Below are 22,158 nucleotides of genomic sequence, written 5' to 3' on the forward strand. Positions count from 1 at the left end.
TACAGTGTTAAATATTTTGAAAGGGAATTTTATCTTTATTTGAAGAATTAGTAGGTAGTTAGTTGAGAAAATAATAAAAATAAATAAATAAATTTATATACACGACGGAAGCATATTAAACGACTCACAAATTCACTATTTAATTTAATTTTTTACAAAACAAAACTATAAACTTTCTCATTAAATTATAATTTTTAAAAAGAAAATTATAAATTCTTCAAACTATAATATTTTAATGAAAAAGTTACAAACTCTCTCTCAATTCAAATTTTGATTGAAAAGATATTAAACATTCATTCAATTATAATTTTTGAACGAAAAATTGTAACTCTCATTCAATTACAATTTTTGGACAAAAATATTATAAATTCTCTCAACAAACTATTTTTGAACGGAAAAATAGAAAATCCTTTCAATAAACTATTTTTAAGTAAAAAAATAGGAAACCCTCTCAACAAACTATTTATGAAAGTAAAAATAAAAAACACTCTCTGAACACACAATTATCCAAAATCGCAATACATTCAAAAGACTACATTTTATTATTTTATAGAAACTCAAACTAACTATTTCTATTTCTATTAATATTTTAATTCTATTATCTTTCTACTGTCCGATGCGGAACTTATATTATTTGATCCGATAGATATGGACAAGTTCAAAGTCCTATAATTATATTTTAATTTCTCTACACAATTATCTATTGAATTATATTAAAGAAACAAACCCAAACCTCCTTTATTAACCGATAAAATGAATGTTTGAGTTCAAATATATTTTTGAACACGTACTAGTGTTAAATCTCTTAAAAAAAAATTACCGTCTATTTTAATACTCCCTCCGTTCCATAATGAATGATTTATTTGGAATTAAAAAAAGTTTCAAAATGAATCATCAATTTCAATTTCTAATGTATTTTTTCAATTTTACCCTCTAATTAATATTACTTTTAACATTTATAATACATAATAAAGATGCTTTAGTAAAAATATCATTATCTTTTTTATAATTATTTATTTTTCTTAAATGAAAGAAATTATCAACTCATTTATTGTTTGACGGAAAAAATAATTTAATAAAAGAATTAGTCATTGCCGCTGTAATATCCTATTAATATATAAAAAAAAATAAAAAATAGAAAACAAATTAAAGGGAGAGATTTATAACTGCTTCATCACACATGCAAAGCACATAATCCATTTCCCTCTTGTGATCTCATTACCTCTCTTTCTTCAAGTAAAAACATACTACTAGTAAACGGCACAATCGTGTGGGTTCGCATCTTTGTGTCTGTCTCTCTCTCTCTCTCTCCTATGTTTGAAAAAATGTCATTCATTTTCCTATTTCTTTTCTCTTCTCTCCTTTAAAACGTTGCTCTTTTCTTTTCATTCTTACAACTCAACCCCACTTTGTGAAAGTTGAAACTCTGTGCTTTACTTCTTCTCTTCTTCCATTTATTTATTCTCATCTCTTCTCTCTCTTCTCTCATTCACTTTCACTCACGGGTGAATCTCATACATGGAATATACACCAATGCTATTAAATCTCTCACTCTTTTCATTTTCACATGCTTCATTTTTCATTTAATAAACCAACAAAAAAACAAACTATTTCTCTTTCATTTTTATGTCTGTTTTTCCTCTTCCAGCATTTGGTCTCTTCTAGGTACTAGTGTTTCGTCTCAAACTTCAACTTTTTTTACCGTTTTGTTTTTACTTGAGTCTCCGTTACTGATATGAGTCTTTTTCCTTTAACAACCCCTGAAATGGGTCTTGAGATTTTCAGACCATCATCAATGTTTCAGTCCAAAGAAGAAGATGTGTACTTAGGGGTTCAGAGAAAAAACCTGTCTTTGAAACTTGGTGATGGTGTAGAACAAAAAACCTCTCTTTCTGTGAAAACTGGTTACTCCAAGCTTTGTTCTAGAGGCCATTGGAGACCAGGTGAAGATGCAAAACTCAAAGAGCTTGTTGCTGAATATGGACCTCAAAATTGGAACTTGATTGCAGAACATCTTCAAGGAAGATCAGGTAAAATCATTAATGACCTCTAAAGTTTATATTTTGATGGATTTTAGTTTAGAGTAAGTGCATGTTTGGATTCATCAAGAATCAAGAGTTTAGCAGAATCATAAACTTAAGTATAATTTTTTAAGTCTAAAGCTATGAAACACAGATACCCTGAAAATGACTATGATTCTTGCGACACCGTCAATAATTTGAAAAAAATGATTAAATTAAATCTAATCACAAGGTCGGTTCAGGTGTCCGATACAGATACACCTTTTTTCCAGAGGTGTAGGTGTCTAAAGTTTATGTTTTTTTTGTTAACTATCATATGGGGTGTGAAAAAAAAATTCTGTTTGATTATAGGGAAAAGCTGCAGATTAAGGTGGTTCAATCAGCTAGATCCAAGGATCAACAGAAGCACTTTTTCTGAGGAGGAAGAGGAGAGGCTTTTAGCTTCTCATAAAATGTATGGTAACAAATGGGCTATGATTGCTAGACTTTTTCCTGGAAGAACAGATAATGCAGTGAAGAATCATTGGCATGTAATCATGGCTAGGAGGCATAGGGAACAGTGTAGTGTGTATAGAAGGAGAAAGCCAGTTGTTGAAAGTCTTTCTAAGGGTTTGAAATTGAGTCTTTCAAACAATGCAGTTAGTGATTCAACTATGTCAAGTACAATAGATGGGAATGCCTCAACTTGTACTAATCTCTCACTCACTCCCTCTTCAGTTAAACTAAGTCCTCAACTATTTGATAACCTAGTGGCTAATGTTCAAAGTCACCAAGGCTATGGATCAATATTAGGTATGCAATGCTTCATCCTCTCCAATTAGGTCTATGATAGTATCAAATATTGTTTTATGTCGCAAATCTTTATGTTACGGTAAAATGTGGCCGATGAAGTTTGCAATTGCGGTTGCACTCTGCAATTTAAAAACGATGAAGTTTAGTATTATTAACATTTCCTTCGTGAAACCTCTCTATCACAACATAGACACATCTGAAAAAAGATGTGTCAAGATGTGTTCGTATTAGTGTCGATGTATTTTAAATTATTACTAATCTTGAGTGTAAGTCTATGTGCTTCATAGTTTGAAACTCAATTGTTACATAACACTCTATGTTGTGATATCTTGCAGGTAAATCTAGAGAAAGTGGTGTGGAAACAAGTTTTGACAAGTATTTTGGAGGTGTTAAGAAGCATGAAAAGGTGGAAAAGCTCAAAGTAATGGATGTGGTCCAGTCCAATTATTCAGATTCAAACTCATCAGAAGTATCAGTATCTGAGTCAGTTGGCACCAACAACCATAGGTCCAATATCTCAATTTCTGGTGAAAGTGTAAATGTTGGTATTAACATACTAGTACCACCATTCATTGATTTTCTTGGAGTAGGAGCTAGCTAAATGGAAGAGAGGTTAGGAAAGTGAGGTAGTCAGGGTCAGGAGAACCGTTTGTGTTGGGTGAAAATGGGTCTGCTGTAGTGTATTCCCTTATGTACAGTTTCTTCCATAAAAGGCAAAAAGTAAAAAGTGAGTGAACAATGGAAAAGGAAAGAAAAAAAAGAGGCATTAGTTAAGAAGAGAGAGAGAGAAAGGACTTAATAACAATTTTCTAAACTCCTGGTTTTGGACTGTTTCTGAAATAGCAGAATAGTAAGGGACTTGTTTGTTATGTTTGTGGTACTTTTGGCATTTTGTTAATCAGAAGCCAAAGTTTTATGACATGGATGGATGGAAGGATGTACAACTTATTATTAATGTTACATGAATCAAACCAACTAACCTGTTCTTTGAATTACTCTTCTCAGTGCTACATCATGTCATTGGTTTTTGTGTTTTTTTTTCTTTTGGTCATGTCTTTGCTGTTACATGTTTGACCATATTTGATATGCTTACTGGTTTAAGGCAATTGTTTTATGTCTATATTGGTTCAAATAATGTTTCTTTTTACCTAACTGGATGATGCCAAATTTGTTTTTGCCTAATAGAATTAGGGGCTACTTCTATCTAAGTAATTTTATTTAAGGTAGTACACAGTTAATCCAGATGATTAATCAAGTAATGCAGATTAAAAGAGGTTAATGAAATAATTCCTAAATTAATTGCATGTTGATTTCATTAATGGTATGTAATCTCAATAAAATAATTAAATATATTCGTAAAGTATTCTCTATGAATAATAAGTTTTGTTGTTGAAAATAGAAAAGATAAATTAAATAAGAGGTATATTAAAGACAGATACTAGCAAAACATAGTGAATTTTTTTATCAACAAAACTCACTTTTCCCTCCTTAATTTTAATATATATCCAATTTTTCCCACACATATCTTAATATATATTCTTTTTAAACAATTTTTTTTCAAGGACATGTGAGTGTACTATCCTCTTAGATATATTTTGAATGATGTTAAAATTAAGACACTTAGGATCTGTTTGATTTATTTTTTAAAAACTGTTTTTCTCTTTTCAAAGATTTTAAAACTAAAAAAATTGTTTGGTTTATATTTTTTAAAACTTGTTTTGCAAAACTGTTTTAACTTTTGTTGTTTTTAAAATTAAAAAACTAAAACTGTTAAATCTTATTCTCCTTTTCTCTTTTCAATATTCTTATGCATATTTTGGAAACACAAAAACACCAAAAAAAAACAATCACTTTTCATTAATGGCATTATCGCAAATAATTGATTTAATTTTTTTTTGTTATAATAAAATATAATATATTAATTTATCCCATAGATCTAAACAAATTATTTCAATTTTTCTTCTATATATTATATGCATTATTAAATTATATAACAATATAACATAAATTAATATTAAGTTGATAATAGTAACACTTAAAAATTTGAATTAGTTTTTAAATATTTATTAATTACACAATTATAAATTTTAATTTTATTTTAACAGTTATTAATCCGTTCATAGAAATAAAAACACTGTTTTAACTTAACATATAATTTATTAAAATTAAAATATATATAAACTCTATTTTAATAAATAGGTCTAAAGTATATGTATTATTAATTAATTTTTCAAAAATAATATTTAGACTTAGTCCTTTTATTTTAGCGGATTCACAAAATTCGTTTTATATTTTAAATTCAAATAGTTTTGATTTTTCTTAGATTTTTTATCTAAAATTAATAATATATATTGGACATGTGCCTCCATTCATAAGAAAGGGGTGAATTGTAGAGGTTTGATAACCGTTGATTTAAAACAAAATTGTTTATAAAATTAAAGTTTTAAATCATTTTATAAAAATAAATAAGCGGTAGAAATTCAAAGTAAAGAAGTTAAGTGAAAAATTAAAAAGATAAAGAAAGAGAAATGACATCAAAAAATTATAGAGGTTCAGTCTAATTAAGTTATTTACTTCTCTCCCCAATAATTAATCTTGAGAGTATCTACTATTCTTAAGAGCTTTTAAAAGGCTATGCTCACAAATTCCTTATACAAGAAAATAAAGTTGATAACTAACTTTCAATCAAACAACAAATAAGGCTTGAAGTAGTTAGTACAAACAACAGACAAGACTTGAAACAGTAAGTTTTCACACCAAACAAAGATTTAGTTCAGGCATATCTCGAACCGAGATAGATTTTATACGAGCTGACCACAAACTGAATCGAGATTTTTATCAGATTGATCTCGAACCCACTGAATTTTACACCAGACTGAATTAAGAAACTAAAGAGATTTTACACCAGACCAGATCACGAATCAATAGAACTTTTAATCGGACTACGCTCAATAGATAGATTACACAAAAATATTTTTTTTATTAATCTTAATAATAGTCCTTTTCATGTTATATTAATTAATAACACATTTTTAAAAAAATTGAATTATAAAATAATTTTTTTATTTTCTCATCTTTAAAAACTGTTTTTAACAACTAGTAAATCAAATGAATATTTTTATTTTTTCATTCTAAAACAGTTTTGAAAAATTAGGTGATCAAACAAATTTTTTAGTTATACTTTTTTTAAAAACATTTTTTCAAAACAATTTTATAAAATATATTTTGAAAAATAAAAAGCAAAACTAATTCAAACGGACCCTTAGTATTTGTGTATATTGAAATTTTTTTATTTATGTTTAGATGCGCATTTTCATCTCAGGACATTTAAAAACAATTAAGAAGCATCTTTACAAATTAAAAATTGAATTTTATGTGAAAAATATTATTATGGATCAACTCATATTGAAGTTTTATTTAAAAGAAAGATGTTGCCTTGTTTGAGTCGACACTTGAAGTCGGGAAATTTTACCTTGTACCCCTACAATTAATCCCATACCCCTACAAAAATTTAAAAATTCCCATTTTACCCTTAATTGGTTTTAACCAATTTACCATTTCATTTTTACCATTCAGTTGAAAATTCCAAAAATTACACTTTCACACCCCTCGCACCGGAACACTTGCAAAAAGACTTCCGGTATGTATTTTTCCAAACCGGAAGACTTTTGGGAAGACTTCCGGAACACTTAAGGAAAGAGTTCCGGTTCACATAAAAAAATTTCAAAAAAAATTTGCATACCGGAACTCTTTGGAGAAGTGTTCCGGTTTGCTTTTTTTGTGTACCGGAAGTCTTTCTTTAAGTCTTCCGGTACGTGTTTTTTTTTTTTTTTTTAATTTTTTTTTTTTTTTAATATTTTTTTTTTTTTTTTTACAGAAATGGAAAATCTTCCCAAAATATGTGTAGATACTACTGGTGCGTTTATGACGACGGAAAGATTTGGTACACGAGAAGAGGTTATCAGATGGATTAAAGAGGTTGGAATCGACAATAAAGTAACTGTTATTAGCAGTCGTTCAGATACTGAAACGGGGAAGAGAGGGAGAAGTAACAAAATAATATTTGGCTGTGATAAAGGTGGGAAACACAAGATTAGTGATAGTGGTACCCAAAGTGCGTCCAAGAAATGTGGATGTCCATTTAAAATCAGGTCGACTCCGGCGAAAGATGGATCTGGTTGGAAGATTGATGTAAAATGTGGGTTACATAATCATGGTTTACCTGATAGATTAGAAGGTCATTCGTTTATTGGTAGGTTGACCACAGATGAGAAGCAACATGTCGCTGATTTGGCAAAGAGACATGTAGCACCTAGAAACATTTTGCTTTCCTTGCAAGACAAGTTTCCTGAGAATGTCACTCGTATTACGCAAGTATACAAGCATAAGAGTGTGATAGAAAAAGAGATAAGAGGTCCAAGGAGTGAGATACAACATCTGTTTAAGCTTATTGAGGATGCAGGATATGTGTATTGGAGTAGAAAAAAGGATGACTCGGAAGTGGTGAGAGAGATATTTTGGGCACATCCTGATTCAGTGAAGTTGTTGAATATATTTCCGATTGTGTTAGTTATGGATAGCACCTACAAGACAAACAAATATAGACAACCTTTGTTTGAAATTGTTGGCATGACATCGACTGAGTTGACTTTTGCTGTTGGATTTGCATATATGGAGTCTGAGCAAACAGAGAATTTTTGCTGGGTATTGGAGAAATTAAAAGAGTTGTTTGTGAAGAAAGACATGTGTCCACAAGTGATTTTGACAGATAGAGATCTTGCTTTGATGAAAGCAATTGAAGTTGTGTTTCCCAACTCGATTAATTTGCTATGTAGATTTCACATTAACAAAAACGTTGGTGCCAAATGCAAACAACATGTGGTGAATGACCTGCAAAAGACGATAGACACATTATGGATGGAAGTTGTCTGGGCTAGTGATGAGGTTGAGTATGGTCAGCGGTTGCATCAACTTGAGCAAGCATGTGTTGATTATAGTGGATTTATTAATTATGTGAAAGACACATGGTTGACTCCACATAGGCATAGATTTGTTGGAGCATGGATTAATCGAGTCCTACATTTGGGTAACACAACGACTAATCGGTACGTCTTATAATTTTATATTTGATTTTTTTTTTATGTTTTTTGATGTGTTATTTTCAATATCTGATATTTTTAATACTTGATATTTTCAATATCTAATGGTATTTTTTATATCTGATATTTTTAGGGTTGAATCTGCTCATTGGAAGTTAAAGCAGATGTTAGGAAACAGTATAGGTGACATGGTCAAATGTTGGGAAGCCATGAATAACAACTTGAGGTTACAACTGGGAAACATTAGAGCTTCATTTCAAAAGACAAGATTTGTGTCTATCTTGTTCAGACTCGTTCTCTGCAGTGAAGCTAAACCGGATCTAGATACCCAACTCTCCATCTGTGGTGGAAGAGCCAATGGAACCCTAGAATTCAACTTCAGTCCATGTCCGGCAACCTTCAACTCTTTCTTTGGTCCTCTTTCCTAAAAACAATTAAAACACATATTAGAAAACAAATTATAAAATATTCAACTATTATTCATTTTCAAATATAGTCCGTTTACTTACCTCACCGAACCATATATGTCGAGCAACATCATGCTCGTACTTCACCAAAAGCGATGTATCGTACGGCCCTCCTGGATATCCAGTCGGCTCAGCTGCAGCTGCAGATGAAGATGCACCCCGGTCTAACGTGCGGACTGGAATCCGGCCATCTGCACCTCTTCTTCGAACCACTGCAAAAATAATGTAAAAAAAAATAATTAAAAAAAAAAAAAAAAAAATTACGTACCGGAACACTTCAAAGAAGAGTTCCGGTACACATCATCCAAACCGGAAGACTTGAAGAAAGTGTTCCGGTATACAAGTATACAAACCGGAAGACTTTCTAGAAGACTTCCGGTTCAGTGTCCATAAAAACAACAAACCGGAACACTTTAGAGAAGTGTTCCGGTATACACTTTTCAAACCGGAAGACTTACTCTTAAGTGTTCCGGTATACAATGCAAAAACGCCAAAAAATTTTCTTCTCCGGAAGTCTTCAACGAAAATGGTAAAAAAATTTTGAAACGGAAAATATACCCTATTTATATGAGGGTATTTTGGTCAAAAAAATTTAAATGTAGGGGTATAGGGTAAAATTTTCTTGAAGTCGACTCCAACTGAAATTGTGGCAAGTCAAATGACTTTATCTTGATTGGATCGACTCCTACGCTGCTTGAGTCGACACATAAAAGCTGAAATACTTCTATGAGTCGACTCCCACTTATTTGGAGTCAACATATTATGTTTTAATTTTTTTCAAACTTGTAATTTTTCAAAAAATTGTTTTTATGTTATTTTCCTCCTCTCTCTTAAAATTAAGAACATATAATTTTTTTTTTCATCATCTTCAACCTTCTTCTATGCATACACCCAACAAATACACATAATCATTTTTGTTGAGTGTCATCTAGATAAAATTGATAATGTCCAATTTATGATTATTGTTATCAAATTGGATTGAGTATTCTTTGTTCTCTCTCTCTCTCTCTCTCTCTCTCTCTCTCTCTCTCTCTCTCTCTCTCTCTCTCTCTCTCTCTCTCTCTCTCTCTCTCTCTCTTCTCTTCTTCTCTCTCTCTCTCTCTCTCTCTCTCTCTCTCTCTCTCTCTCTCTCTCTCTCTCTCTCTCTCTCTCTCTCTCTCTCTCTCTCTCTCTCTCTATATATATATATATATATATATATATATATATATATATATATAATATATATATATATATATATATATTATATATATATATATATATATATATATATATATATATATATATATATATATATTGATCATTCACTTAGTGTGAAATTTGATAAACTGATAATTATGTTTGTGTTGAAGTAATTCAAACTATTTTGTAAGATAATTGCAATCTAAACAATTTCAATTGGTTTTCATACACAAAGGAAAATCAACTTGGTGTTTATTGCACACCAAATATTTGATAAATTGTCTTGGTTATTTTTTGTTTCTAATTCATTTGAAATTGATTACAAAGTGTTTAATTGTTCGAAAGTTATTTTAGAAAACATATTGATTTGTTTCTCATCATTGTTTTACGTTTTGTTACGGTTTATAAATTATATGTATATATGATTCTTCTGATAACGGTTTGTGATAGACGAGTATCTATCCCAAATTGCTTTCTCTTTCCATAGTAAATAACTTTTTTAAACAAATTTTTTAATCGAAGAAAAATTTATTTGCAATCTATTCACCCCCTAGATCGTTGTCTTCGTCTTTTTTACATAGTTTTCAAATTGAAAAAACCATTTTCTAAACCAAAGAATCGATTGCATGGATGCATCAATCAAATGTCACCTTTCAAATTTATAAAAATTTTAAGGACATCAATCGATTGCATGGGATGAGTAATCGATTGACACTGGTTTAAATTTCAAAAAGTTTCAAACGTTTTAAATGATCAATAAATTGGCAATCCCTCTCAATCGATTGACACTAGTGATTTTCAGAAAAATACTTTTGTGCATTGCATCTTTTCTTGGATATCCTTTCACATAAAAATTACATCTTATCATAAATTTATCAAGAACTATGTCTTGATTCAAAAGATGTAAGTGTCCATATAAATAAAAAGTATTTTCTCTGATCAAACTCACCTCTTTCAAAAATTTATTTCCTGAGTATTTCATTGTGTATGTCATTTTCAATCTTCAAGAACTTGTGCATTATTTTCATATTCAAATAACGTGAAAATTCTTGAGCACTTAAAGATATATTGTGATACACCATAATTTTGAAATGGAAGAAACTTTATTGTTAGGATTTATTCTATCATACTGCATAAAACTTATCTGTATCAAAAACTCAATACTTGTATTTGTATCTTGTTGTCCAGGATTGTTGGAAACAAGAAGGATGGAAAAAGAAAGTGTGTTTCTTTTTCTGTTTTGTAAAATGACAAGGTGGTTTGTCTTGATGATTAGGTTATAAGCTTGTGTATAGAAGGTAGGTATAGACTTGTAAAATTTTCTAACAATATTGAAATCTCTTACAATGTTGAAGGGGACTAGATGTACTCTCAGGTTGTGGGGTAAACTAGTATAATTTCCGGTGTTCTTTACTTTCTCCACTTTACTGCTTTCATCACCTAACCATAAACTAGAAAATAAAGAAACACTATCTCTAAAAACCATCAAATTTTAAAGTACCTAACTCACCCCCCTCTTGTGTGCACTTTGAACTTGCAGGTTGTACAATACGTCTCTTCTGGTAAAGTACGAGCATCATATTGCTTGCCATATATGGTTTGGCGATGTAAGTAAATGACAATTATTTTATTTTGAAAAAAATTTAATTTTAATTTTAATTTTTATAATATATACTTTAAATTGTTTTCAAGAGAGAGGTATGAAGAAAGAACCCAAGGTTCTTGTATACGGGAGCAAGTTTATGGGATGGGTTCCTCATGTCTCCCACCTGAGATGGAGAGGTGGTTAACTGACTCTAGTCTATCTTTACTCTAGAGAACCAGTTTGTCATGGATAGACTAAAACTTGGTATCAACATTTGTAGAGAGATGACATCTAGATACATCGTCATTTCACATGTCATTTGGTGAGATGAGCATTACTCTAGATTATTTATATTGTCTGATTCACCTCTCGACCAGGGGTGAGTTTTGGGCCCCTCGAAGTGTCACTAAAGAAGATGATGTTGATCTTGTTGTTGATTATTTGAGAGTGTCATTTAGTGAGGAAGCACCACAAGCCCGTTTTTGCAGAGGTGCTTATTATAAGATGGAATGGATGTACGATTTATTTAGATGTCATCGATATACTTTTAGATGAAAATTTTCTACTAGAGCCTACATGATGATGATGGTAGGTTACACGATTTTTGCAGACGATACTTTTAAGCTTATCGAGGCACGATATGTATCATTACTTATCGACTTGGATGGATGTGGGAGATATATTTAGGGAGCAGCTGTGTTGACCACTCTCTATAGATATCTCAGAGATGATTCCATGTTTACTTGCAAGAAACTCGAAAGATATGCTATTATGCTACAAGTATTTATTTTTATTTTATTTATTTATTTTTATCTATTAATTTTTTATTAGTAGTATTAATTTTGTAATAGTGCTGAATTCATGAGTATTTTCTAACTATTGTAAGAAGAGGAGAGAATTGGAAAGCAACTGATGGTTGTGAACTTCCTCGAGATATGATATGGTCGTAAAAGCAAGGAGCACTAAAGGTGGATGAGTTAAAACGTGTACTGGACGAGCTGACGCTTGTTGATGTCATATAGCACCCATTCAAGGATCATATAGGGGTGTATCCATTTGATGATATATGTTTGTATAGAGGGTGAATGAAGTGGGGTGACACAGTTGTTCCATACATGCGTGACAAATGTATATGCCAATTTGGATTCAGGCATTAGGTTCCACCCCACATCTTGATTATATGATGCATGATGCTAACATTAAATGTATTGGTTAGCATATTGATGTCCTTGACGTGATCCGTTCGATAAAGGTGGTTACCACTTTCATATGATGCATATGTTGGATATTTGGAGTGGTATTATCGTGTTTCACATACTCGGTTGGTACCGCACCTCGGGATGAGCAGAGAGAGGTGTCAATTCCCTTTTATGAGGCATGACCGTCCGATCCGAGTTGGACACATGTTTCTACCTTGCTTCATCGTTATCTCTAACGAGTAGGTGCTAAGGAGGAAGAACCACAATTTGCTGAATTATTTGAGGCATTGTACATTTTCGTAGTAGTTGATTTATGTTTCTATCTTGCATATGTATTAATTTGAGAATTATCCTTTAATTTTTCATTTATGTGTTAACTTGAGACATATGCATTAAAACCCAATGACATAGTTTAAAATTTAAATAATATTTTAATTACATAGAATTAAACTAAGCTAACACTATGTGGCACTAGAGGCATAATTAGTTGTCAATGTTGGAGACATCCTTCAAATCCTAACCTCCAAGATGTTGCTATCAGGGAACAAAATTTTTTCCAATCCAATGTGACTTTTTGCAAAGGAAACCCTTCTTTCATATTTACCTTATTAGAAAATTAATTCAAACATTAATAAACATAAATAAAGTATGTCATAAATTTAATAAAACCAATAGTAAAATAAATTAAGTACATGAACCCAATGATTTTGGTTTACAAAACCAAATCAATAAATGGAGATGTTTGATGAACGTAAACTTGTCATAGGAAAGAAGTGATGCACGAATTGCCTAATCAACAAAATGTTGCGGCTCATCTGCGCTTAGCCTACCAACAAACTAATGATCTTCTAATCTATCAGGTAAACCATGGTTATGAAGTCTATATTTTACATCAAATTTTCACCAGACCCATCTTTCGACGATGTTGATATGATTTTGAATGGGCAACCACATTTGCTTAGTGGCACTTTATGTTCCATTATTTGTATCCTCGTATTTCTCACATTTATCACAACCAAATATTGTTTTGTTTCTTCTCCATCCCTTACCTGTTTCGGTATCTGAACGAGTGATTATAAAAGTTATTTTATTTTTAATTCCAACCTCTTCTCGTGTATTGAATTTTTGTGTAGTTGAGAATGCATTAGAGGTATCTACACATATTCAGTTAACAAAATTCAATTTACCGGATAACTTACAATAAGTGTGTTGGTACGAATGTCGTAAAAACAAAATACAAATCAGATACCATACTTCAAGTTATCTAGTAAACGAAAGTACATACCAAATTGCATTTTAGGTAGTTCTCCGATAAAAAATTATGGGGTGTAAACTTCAAATATTCGAAAAACATCAATGAATAATAAAAAGTAAAATAGTAAATTAGTTACAATCAAACAAAAGTAAAGTTGAAATATTTCATAAAATGTAAAAGTGGGGATAATTAAGTGTGGGTGAATATGATATGTAATTCAAAAATTCATTCATTTTACTTTCTGGATAACAGAATTTTAAAAATAAAATAAAAAAAAGTTGAGAAAAATAATTTTAATTTATATGTGAGAGAAAAATGTTCTATTTAAAAATATTGTAGGAGTGAATATAGTTATTATAAGACTATATAAAGGTAAAAATTTTCCTTTTTTTCCTTTTCAATTCCAGTCAAAATGAAAGGCCTTTTGTTGCTATGTGAAAGAAAGGCCCGTTAAAAGTGATTATGCTAACACTAAGGAAAAATAGAGGAATTAACTTGCCGCTCTCAATTATCCTTGACATCATCTATAGTTTTAAAATTTCAAAACTGCCCCTCATAAAAAAATTGAATGAAATTTTTGTTCAAATTTTTTGGTAGGCAAAATCAAAATTTCTGGTTCAAACTAAATTTTCGATAATGTACTATAAATTTTCGATATACTAAAATTCATGAAATTTTTGGAAAGTTACAAATAATACCAGAAACTTCAACCAAAGTGAAATTTCCAATAATGTTATTTATTTGAAATTTTCAACGCTTAGGATTTTACCGGTAATATGGGACAGCTATGATTGTACCGACAATTTTGTGTGGTCCATAATAAATGTGAAGTTGTATAAATAAGGGGTCAGTTGCAGTTTGATAAAAACATCTCAAAAATATATTTTCCTCAATTTTTGATCAAGGAAGAAGTGTACTTCAACGAAGTTTCATCTTATGTAGAGTTTCGGCTTCCTGATGACACCACATATCTCGCTGCCTTGACGTCCAAGTTGAATGAGTTGTTGCTTGATATCGAAAACATAAATGTGAAAAAGATCGAGTTTCGTGAATATCATATTGATATTGACGGAAGGGTGAAATACAATCTTACTGAGTTGAAGACCGATGAAGATGTGAAGGACATGTGGAGATCAATTGTAGGTTAACAAAGGGGTCGATCGAGTTATATGTTAAGATTTCAAGGTCTGCCGACGACATAATTAAGAAGATGAAATGTCTAGAATCATCTGGTAGTGTCTAAGTTTTCTTATTTATCATTGTTTTATAAGTAATGTTTAAGTTATGTAATTCATAGTCAAATGTTAGTTTATGTTGATGTTGCATGCATGGAAGATCAAAAATATTATCTAATAATTTTTTTTTGATGAAGATGTCTTAATAATGTTACATGTAATATACAAATAATACATAAAGATAATAATGTATAAATAGGTCCCCTACGGACTATGGTCGCTAGACAGTAGCAGATGAGACCAGATCAGCAACAACGACATCTGGCTGACCATCTCATCTGCAACAATGACATCTGGCTGAACCACCTCATCTGCCACCTCATCAGCAACCACCTCATCAGCAATCATCTCATCAACAATATGTGTTATATCTGTCTCGGTAGTTGGATCATGAACATCCTGGGCATAAACAACCTCAACATCATCTATGGGTTGCTCAACTGACCTAACCAGTCGGCGTCGGATGCCATGGGGTACGCGGAACTGCCCCTGCTCAGCCAACCGTTTTTGGTGTGAACTAGTTAAACCATTCGTCCAGCCCGTATCTGGGAAGACTTAACCCCATCAGCCCTAGTCTGATCTGCGATCTATATATTGTTCTTCCTACAATAGTGTTGTCCCTACCTATGTATTTCATTGCAAAAGATGAAAAAAATTAATAACTACCGTAAATTCTGAAATTTCTGGTAAAAAATAAAGTTCTTATAACTATCGAAAATTCTGAAATTTCCAGTAATTTTTTTTTTATAATTTTCGGAAATTCTGAAATTTTCGGAAATTTCAGGTGATTTTGTATTGGAAATTTTGAAATTTCCAGTTAAAATGTTTTCATTATTATCGGAAATGGTACAAAATCACGCAAATTTAGTAATTTACGATACAAAAACTTACCGATTTTGAAATTTATGATATCGCCCAATAGACTTCAAATTTACGCGTGGGAATTGTGAATTTCAAAAATGAGTCAAAAAAATTTACAGGAACAATATTATCATTTTATACAAAATGGGGGGTGTCAGATTCAAATGGGATGTCAAGTTAAATGTTCGGAAAAAGACCAACATGAAACAAAAGGCCCAAAGTTCTATACCTGATTTTTGAAACGTAATACTCCACAATGGAGTTCATGCTGATTTGACACATACCAGCAATCACATTGAATTGAACTCTAAGATCACGTTTTTCATAATAATAATCTACAAACATTCATTTTATCGTCACAAATCATTTCAACTTCTAATACCACTTTTTATGTATCAATCGTTTAAGCTTAAAATTCGTTAAAGTACTGTACCAAAAAAGAGAGTTCTTGTTTGGAATTCCGTATATTAACTAATTATAAGTAATTTTATTTGTAAATGATCTAAAAAGTTTCCAAAAAAAATGAGTGTTTAAGCACATGAGTGTTTCTTTCTTTAACAGATTTGCCATGTACCATATGTGCCTAATTCTCCTTTATTTCGTTAACATTAACAATCATATACCAAATAATGTCAGGTTTTCCAGACAATGATATCACTTTCTCTTCAATTTTGTTGTGCTTGTCATACCTAATACAGTATGTGCTATATTCCTATTAAGAACAATTTCAAAGTCTCATTTTTACTATTATAACATCATATTTCTTGGATAAAGAAGTCATGTTAATCTCAAGTTCGACCAGGACATAAAATCTGGTTTAAAATTGTTCCTTTTAAGATTTAAGTTCAGATTCTCTAGAACGATTTATTTCATGTAGAGTTTGTTAATCACAAATATTCAATCACTTGATTACTTTTACTATTAGATTAAACATAGCAAAATGAGAGATAATAGTATGTGAAAATAAAGAGAGATTTATCACAATTATGTATTTCAGATGTGCTATTGGTCGGTCACAAGTTTATAAAAAAAATCAAGTGAGACCTCGCCAACGACCGAATATTTGATCCCGACTATTAGTGCATCGCATACTGTCAGATTTAATCGGACGAATTTTTGCATCTCATGCTGGGTTATATGGAAATAGTTTTAACTATTTACCTTATATAAACTCAAGGAAGCGACATTTCAAGTATTATCTCATTTCTTGCTCTCAAACTACATCTCTTAAACTTCACTCACTTGGGCATCGAGTGTTAACCTTACAAGGCATCCACACCCCATCGTACAGGAAGCTCATGTCACCACACTGAAAGAGCTCGTTCCCTCAGCACTACGTAATTCTCGTTCCACTTCGAAACAATGATACCGTTTGTGGAAATCGATTATTGATTCCATCGAATTTCCGTAAAAAACATTATTTCTTCACCGCTCATATGCTTTAACCTATATTATTTCTGCCCTCATGTTCGGTCCATTTTACGTAAACCATGGCAACATCTAAGTCTACTCGACTAGCCACCCAAATGTAACACCACCATCGCTATAGCGACGATTAATGCTCCTAATCCATCGAGAGAGGACCAACCTCTTCCACCAGCAAGAACTGATCCAGTTCTATGACATCTCCTTCCGTTCCAACTCCTTGGAATCTGCTTCCTTTGAGTGTCTCCCATAATACATTCCAAGTCCTTTTGATTTTTAAATCTTCTCAACAATTGCTCCAAGGTCAAATCTCAAAATAACTTCCACTGCAACCACCGGTCTCTGGACACTCTAGAGTCTCTAGCAACTCTACGCTAACCTAGGCATGCAAGAAGAAAATGAATTGCTCAACATCGTCTACAATTTGGGAGAGAAACACAACTCACATTTTGTCTCCGAAAGACTCCTTAAAATTGAATAGAACCGGGAATATGCTCCATCTAGAGACTGCTCCCTACATGAAACGACTTCTGATGACAATCATGGAGCCTATTTTCTTCTAACTTGTTTATAATGATGAATTTATTTTTTTTCTTGTCTTTTATCTTCTTTTGTCTTGGTATTGATTTGCTTTCATTTTTTACAAATTGTTGTATTGATTTATGTTATATATTTTAAATGTCATTGTTATTGTCCCCACACATCAAATTTTTTGACGAATTTAAGTTTTGAATCATTCTTCTAAATGTTTTGAATTTTTCTATATGTTTTTCATAACAGATACAATAAAGCTTCGATAGCAAGTTAGAAATACTACGAAAGACAACTATGCATGTACAAATATTTATTTTGGATATTGCTATTCATTTTTTTCGTTAAAGTTTCCAAAAAGTCAAAATTTCAAAAAATATTTATTCGGTCTAAAATAAATAATTTAAAAAATATATATTAATTTTATTTTTTAAATATAATAATTTATGATATTATTAAATAATTATAAATATTGATTTATATTATTATTAAATTTTTTATTCTAGTCATTGATTAATGTTATTATTTTATTTTTTATCTTAATATTACTATCACTTTTATATAAATAAAAAAAGTCCATTATTTTTAAATTGTTAAATAGAGAATCAACACTACAAGAAAATTGTCCTACGGTGTTTTACCTACGGACAAATAAAAACCATCACTAATTCTTTTTTATTAGTTTAATTTATTTATCTTTAATTATATTTTGTTTCATTATTATTATTATTATTATTATTATTATTATTATTATTATTATATATTTTATTTTATTATTATACTATATTATATTCTACACTCATCTCTCTCTTTTTCTCATAGAAACTATTAGATTCTCTCTTTTTCACGTAAATCTAAAATCTCTTTTCTTTGTTTCGCTATCTCACTCAATCTACCACTGATTCTTCCCGATAGATACAAATCTTCAATTCCTAATCACTATTTCTATTTCTTTGGTTCTCTCACCATCGATCAAAGGAAAACTTCAACTTTACCACCAAGTTTGAGTTTGTTGCTGTGGAAGAAGATGATGTCGAAGTCACAGGTGCGTTTTTCACCATTAATGGGGCCTTCTAAACAATGTATATTCTGATTTCAATGACATCATTCTATTTCACATTTGCACGAAGTTGAAGGTGCTTCGCTAGGGAAGCTGTCAATAGTCAGGTTTCGTAAACAATTTCATTTCCCTTTATATCATTCATATCACTAAGTTAGGTTTATGCCTCCAATACTCGTTATTTTTGTTCCTAGGATTTGAATACTTTACCTCCCTTTTCTTTAAAATTTAGAGAAAAACTAAAGCTAATAAAAGAAGCAGAATTGACTTTTAAACATGTGGTTATTTAAGGGTAGTGTTGGAGTGAAGATCTATGCATTGTAACACCCCATTTTTTTTATTAGATTTTTTATTATATTTTAATTGTTTGAATTATGCATTTTGATGATTTATTTTATGGCTGGACATTGACGTAGTATGTATCCTTGAGTTAGGGGTATAAAGAGATGATAGAAGTAAGTAGAATAATTTAGAATTGTTTTGATAATTAAGAATAATATTTTATTTATTTTTATTATATTAATTAGTGAAGATATAATAATTGGGCAAAATATAACAAATTGAGAAAGTTAGTGGGAGGAAAGAATATGAGATAATTAAGTTTGAGTCAAGTTGGTTATTTAGAAACGTTTACCCTAAAAATAAAAAGTTAAGCGGAACCTAGGTTTAGGGAGATTTTCACAATACATGACATTTGAGAAAAAGGAAAAAGAGGCAAGAGACAAGGTGTTCAAGGGAAGAGAGTGAAAGTCAGAATTTTTGCAAGGAATTCAGGTAAGGACGATAACTTGTTTCAATAGTAAAAGGTATGATAGAATGGTAGAATGGAGGAACAATTAACCTCCTTAGGATTGAGTGTCTTGATTCATAATTTTGAATTTGGATGCTATGATGGTTGTTATATGATGATTATATGATGAGTTTCGTGTGTCTTATATGCGTGTATTTTTTTCTATTTTGATGATTGAACCTATATTCACAATTGTTACAATTTCAAAGGTTTTAGACAGAATTTTAAAATAATGATTAGATTATTTAATTGTATTAAAACTATAAATTAACTTAAGATAATTAGAGTATTGCATGGGTTGTAATTTTTTGAGCATTTGAATTTTTATGGAATCGAAATCGGAGGTCTGTAAGGCCTCAAAAGATGAAAAATGCAAAAAACTCTGCATTTTGTCTGTCACGACCGCGCTCAGCGCGGGAGCCTTTCTTCGTGTTTTTTTTGTCGAAATCGTTTTGGCCATAATGTTTGATTCGTAAATCCAAATCGAGTGTCGTTTGAAGCGTTGGATATCTGAAATAGAAGGCTATAACTTTGTTCCAGGGATAAAATAAGTTTGATGAATATTTCATTGACGTTTTTGGGGTTGAAGAAGATGAAAATTGTGCTGAAAAGTTTAGAAAAACAACTTTTTAGTAACGCCTTCGTGCACGGTTTTGATCATAACTTTCAACTCGTGAATCATTTTAGGTTGGGGTTTGAAGCATTAGAAATCTAACTCTATGAGATATAATGTGATGGTGATAAGTAAACTGTTTGAGTATTATTCCTATGCCTAATGTGTTGGTGAATGTTTTATTCATACGTTCGATTAATGAATTGTTGACATATCCCGACGATTTTGGTCATAACTTTTATTCCGTAACTCCGATTTTGATGTTGTTTGAAGTCTTAGAAAGATAATGCTCAGACCTATAATATGGTAGTGATTGTTGATATGTTTTAATAATATTCACATTCCTACTATGTTAATAAATGTATTAGTTTATACATTTGGTTGATGAATCGTTGCATTATTGTAATATCGTGGTGTGATAATTATGTTGTTATGTAGATGATGTTAAGATGTTGACGAGTTGTTGCTGTTTGTTTATATTATTCATGTGGTAACATGAATTGGTTATTACATGATGAATGATGTGATGCATAAATGATGAGATGTGTGTGGGGATCCTTTAGGTGAACCTTGTTGTGTTAATGCATGTTATTTGAGAGTCATGCATCTTGGTGTAGATCGGAGCGAGTAGCTAATTCCTATTCCGAGGGATTAGTGAAGCGTTACCTATGTTATAGCAACGATTTTTGGGGAGTCTCGATCCCTTTGTGATGGATCGGGTGCGAGTAGCTAATTCATATTATAGGGGATTAGTGAAGTGTTACCTATGGTGATGGTAGTGATTTTGGTATGCTCCGATTCCAAGAGGGAATCGATACTATGGTGGAGATCATGGAGTGAGATGAACCTGAGTATTCATATTTGGTACCACATGCATGTCGACTCAGTGTTGAGTATATTGCATAAGTGTTGCATTTGTATCGGTTGTTGTTGATGTGTTGTTGGATGAGATGTTGTTGCATATGATGTTAATGATAATTGATATATGGTTTTGTATGATGTTGATCATAATTGAGATGTTGCCGTGAATGATGTTGATTATAATTTGGATGTAAGAATGTGATATATTGTTGTGCATGATTGTGTAGATGTTGTACTTTATTCTTCATTCTATATCGTTATTATTGAAATGAATTTTCATCCTTTCTGTTTGAATGTTGCCTTTATATGAGCATCATTCAGATACTCAAGAGTTGTATTGCTGAAGTAAGTAGAAGGTGGCTCTTGGATTACTTCTTTATTTTGTCACTTTTACTAGTGGTATCTTGCTATGATCATGTAACATCGAGTTGAATTAAACGCTTACTTTATTCCTTATGTCTGATTATATTGAAGTCATAAAACTAATTTTGTCGTTGAGAATTCTTAAGATGTTGAATTGATTGATTACAACTCTCTTATTTTGTTATTACATTGATGTTGAGAGTAGATGTTATTATTTGTTTTATCTTCCATAATTGTGATGATAATTCCGTTGCGATGATACTTTAAAATGGAAGTGAGCGTGCGATGACAAGTTATGAATGTCTTATTATGTGAATATATAATAATGATAAGATGAGATGGATGTCGTGTAAACATCCTAAATATGATTCAAATAAGTTGGATGTCGTGTAAGCATCCTATTTGCAAATGTGTGTATTGAAATTTATCGTTGAAACCCGTGTTATGGAGCAGGTCATGTGTGTTATGAATGTGTGACACCCTACGTGGTTTTATTTTATATTTAATTTACGCGATAAATTATGTGTGGGGTTTTGGATGTTACATTAGTGGTATCAGAGCAGGTTGGTTCGTCCGACCAGGTTGTTTAATTATGTTTGTTCCCTAGTATGTGACATCTGTGTGAGAAAACTGTCGATGCTTATTTTGTTTTCCATTTGCAGGTTGAGAATGAAACAAGTGGGGGAGAAGTGTCTAATTCTCTTGGATGTTCTAACTGTATAGAGCTTGGACATCATGTTGCTGCATGCAGGAGTGCAGTGTTGGCTAGTTAACCTGTTTTGAGAATGTTGTGCTTTTCTGAATCCAAAGATAGGTCAG

At 31.3% G+C, this 22,158-nt stretch overlaps 1 protein-coding gene across 2 annotated transcripts; it reads left to right on the forward strand.

The window, feature by feature from the left end:
• The first annotated feature begins 1,209 nt into the window (after positions 1 to 1,209).
• LOC127126576 (transcription factor CSA) lies at positions 1,210 to 3,805 on the forward strand. Of its 2 annotated transcripts, XM_051055522.1 has the most exons (4): positions 1,210 to 1,665; positions 1,786 to 2,030; positions 2,373 to 2,813; positions 3,149 to 3,805. In XM_051055522.1, the coding sequence occupies exons 1-4, from the start codon at positions 1,568 to 1,570 to the stop codon at positions 3,412 to 3,414; spliced, it is 1,050 nt and encodes a 349-aa protein (XP_050911479.1). In that variant the 5' UTR covers positions 1,210 to 1,567; the 3' UTR covers positions 3,415 to 3,805. The 2 variants fall into 2 exon arrangements, with proteins under 2 accessions (XP_050911479.1, XP_050911480.1); XM_051055523.1 differs by having other exon boundaries at positions 1,212 to 2,030.
• Positions 3,806 to 22,158: the final 18,353 nt, after the last annotated feature.

Source organism: Lathyrus oleraceus, chromosome 3, assembly GCF_024323335.1.
Source record: "Lathyrus oleraceus cultivar Zhongwan6 chromosome 3, CAAS_Psat_ZW6_1.0, whole genome shotgun sequence".
Taxonomy (NCBI): Eukaryota; Viridiplantae; Streptophyta; class Magnoliopsida; order Fabales; family Fabaceae; genus Lathyrus; species Lathyrus oleraceus.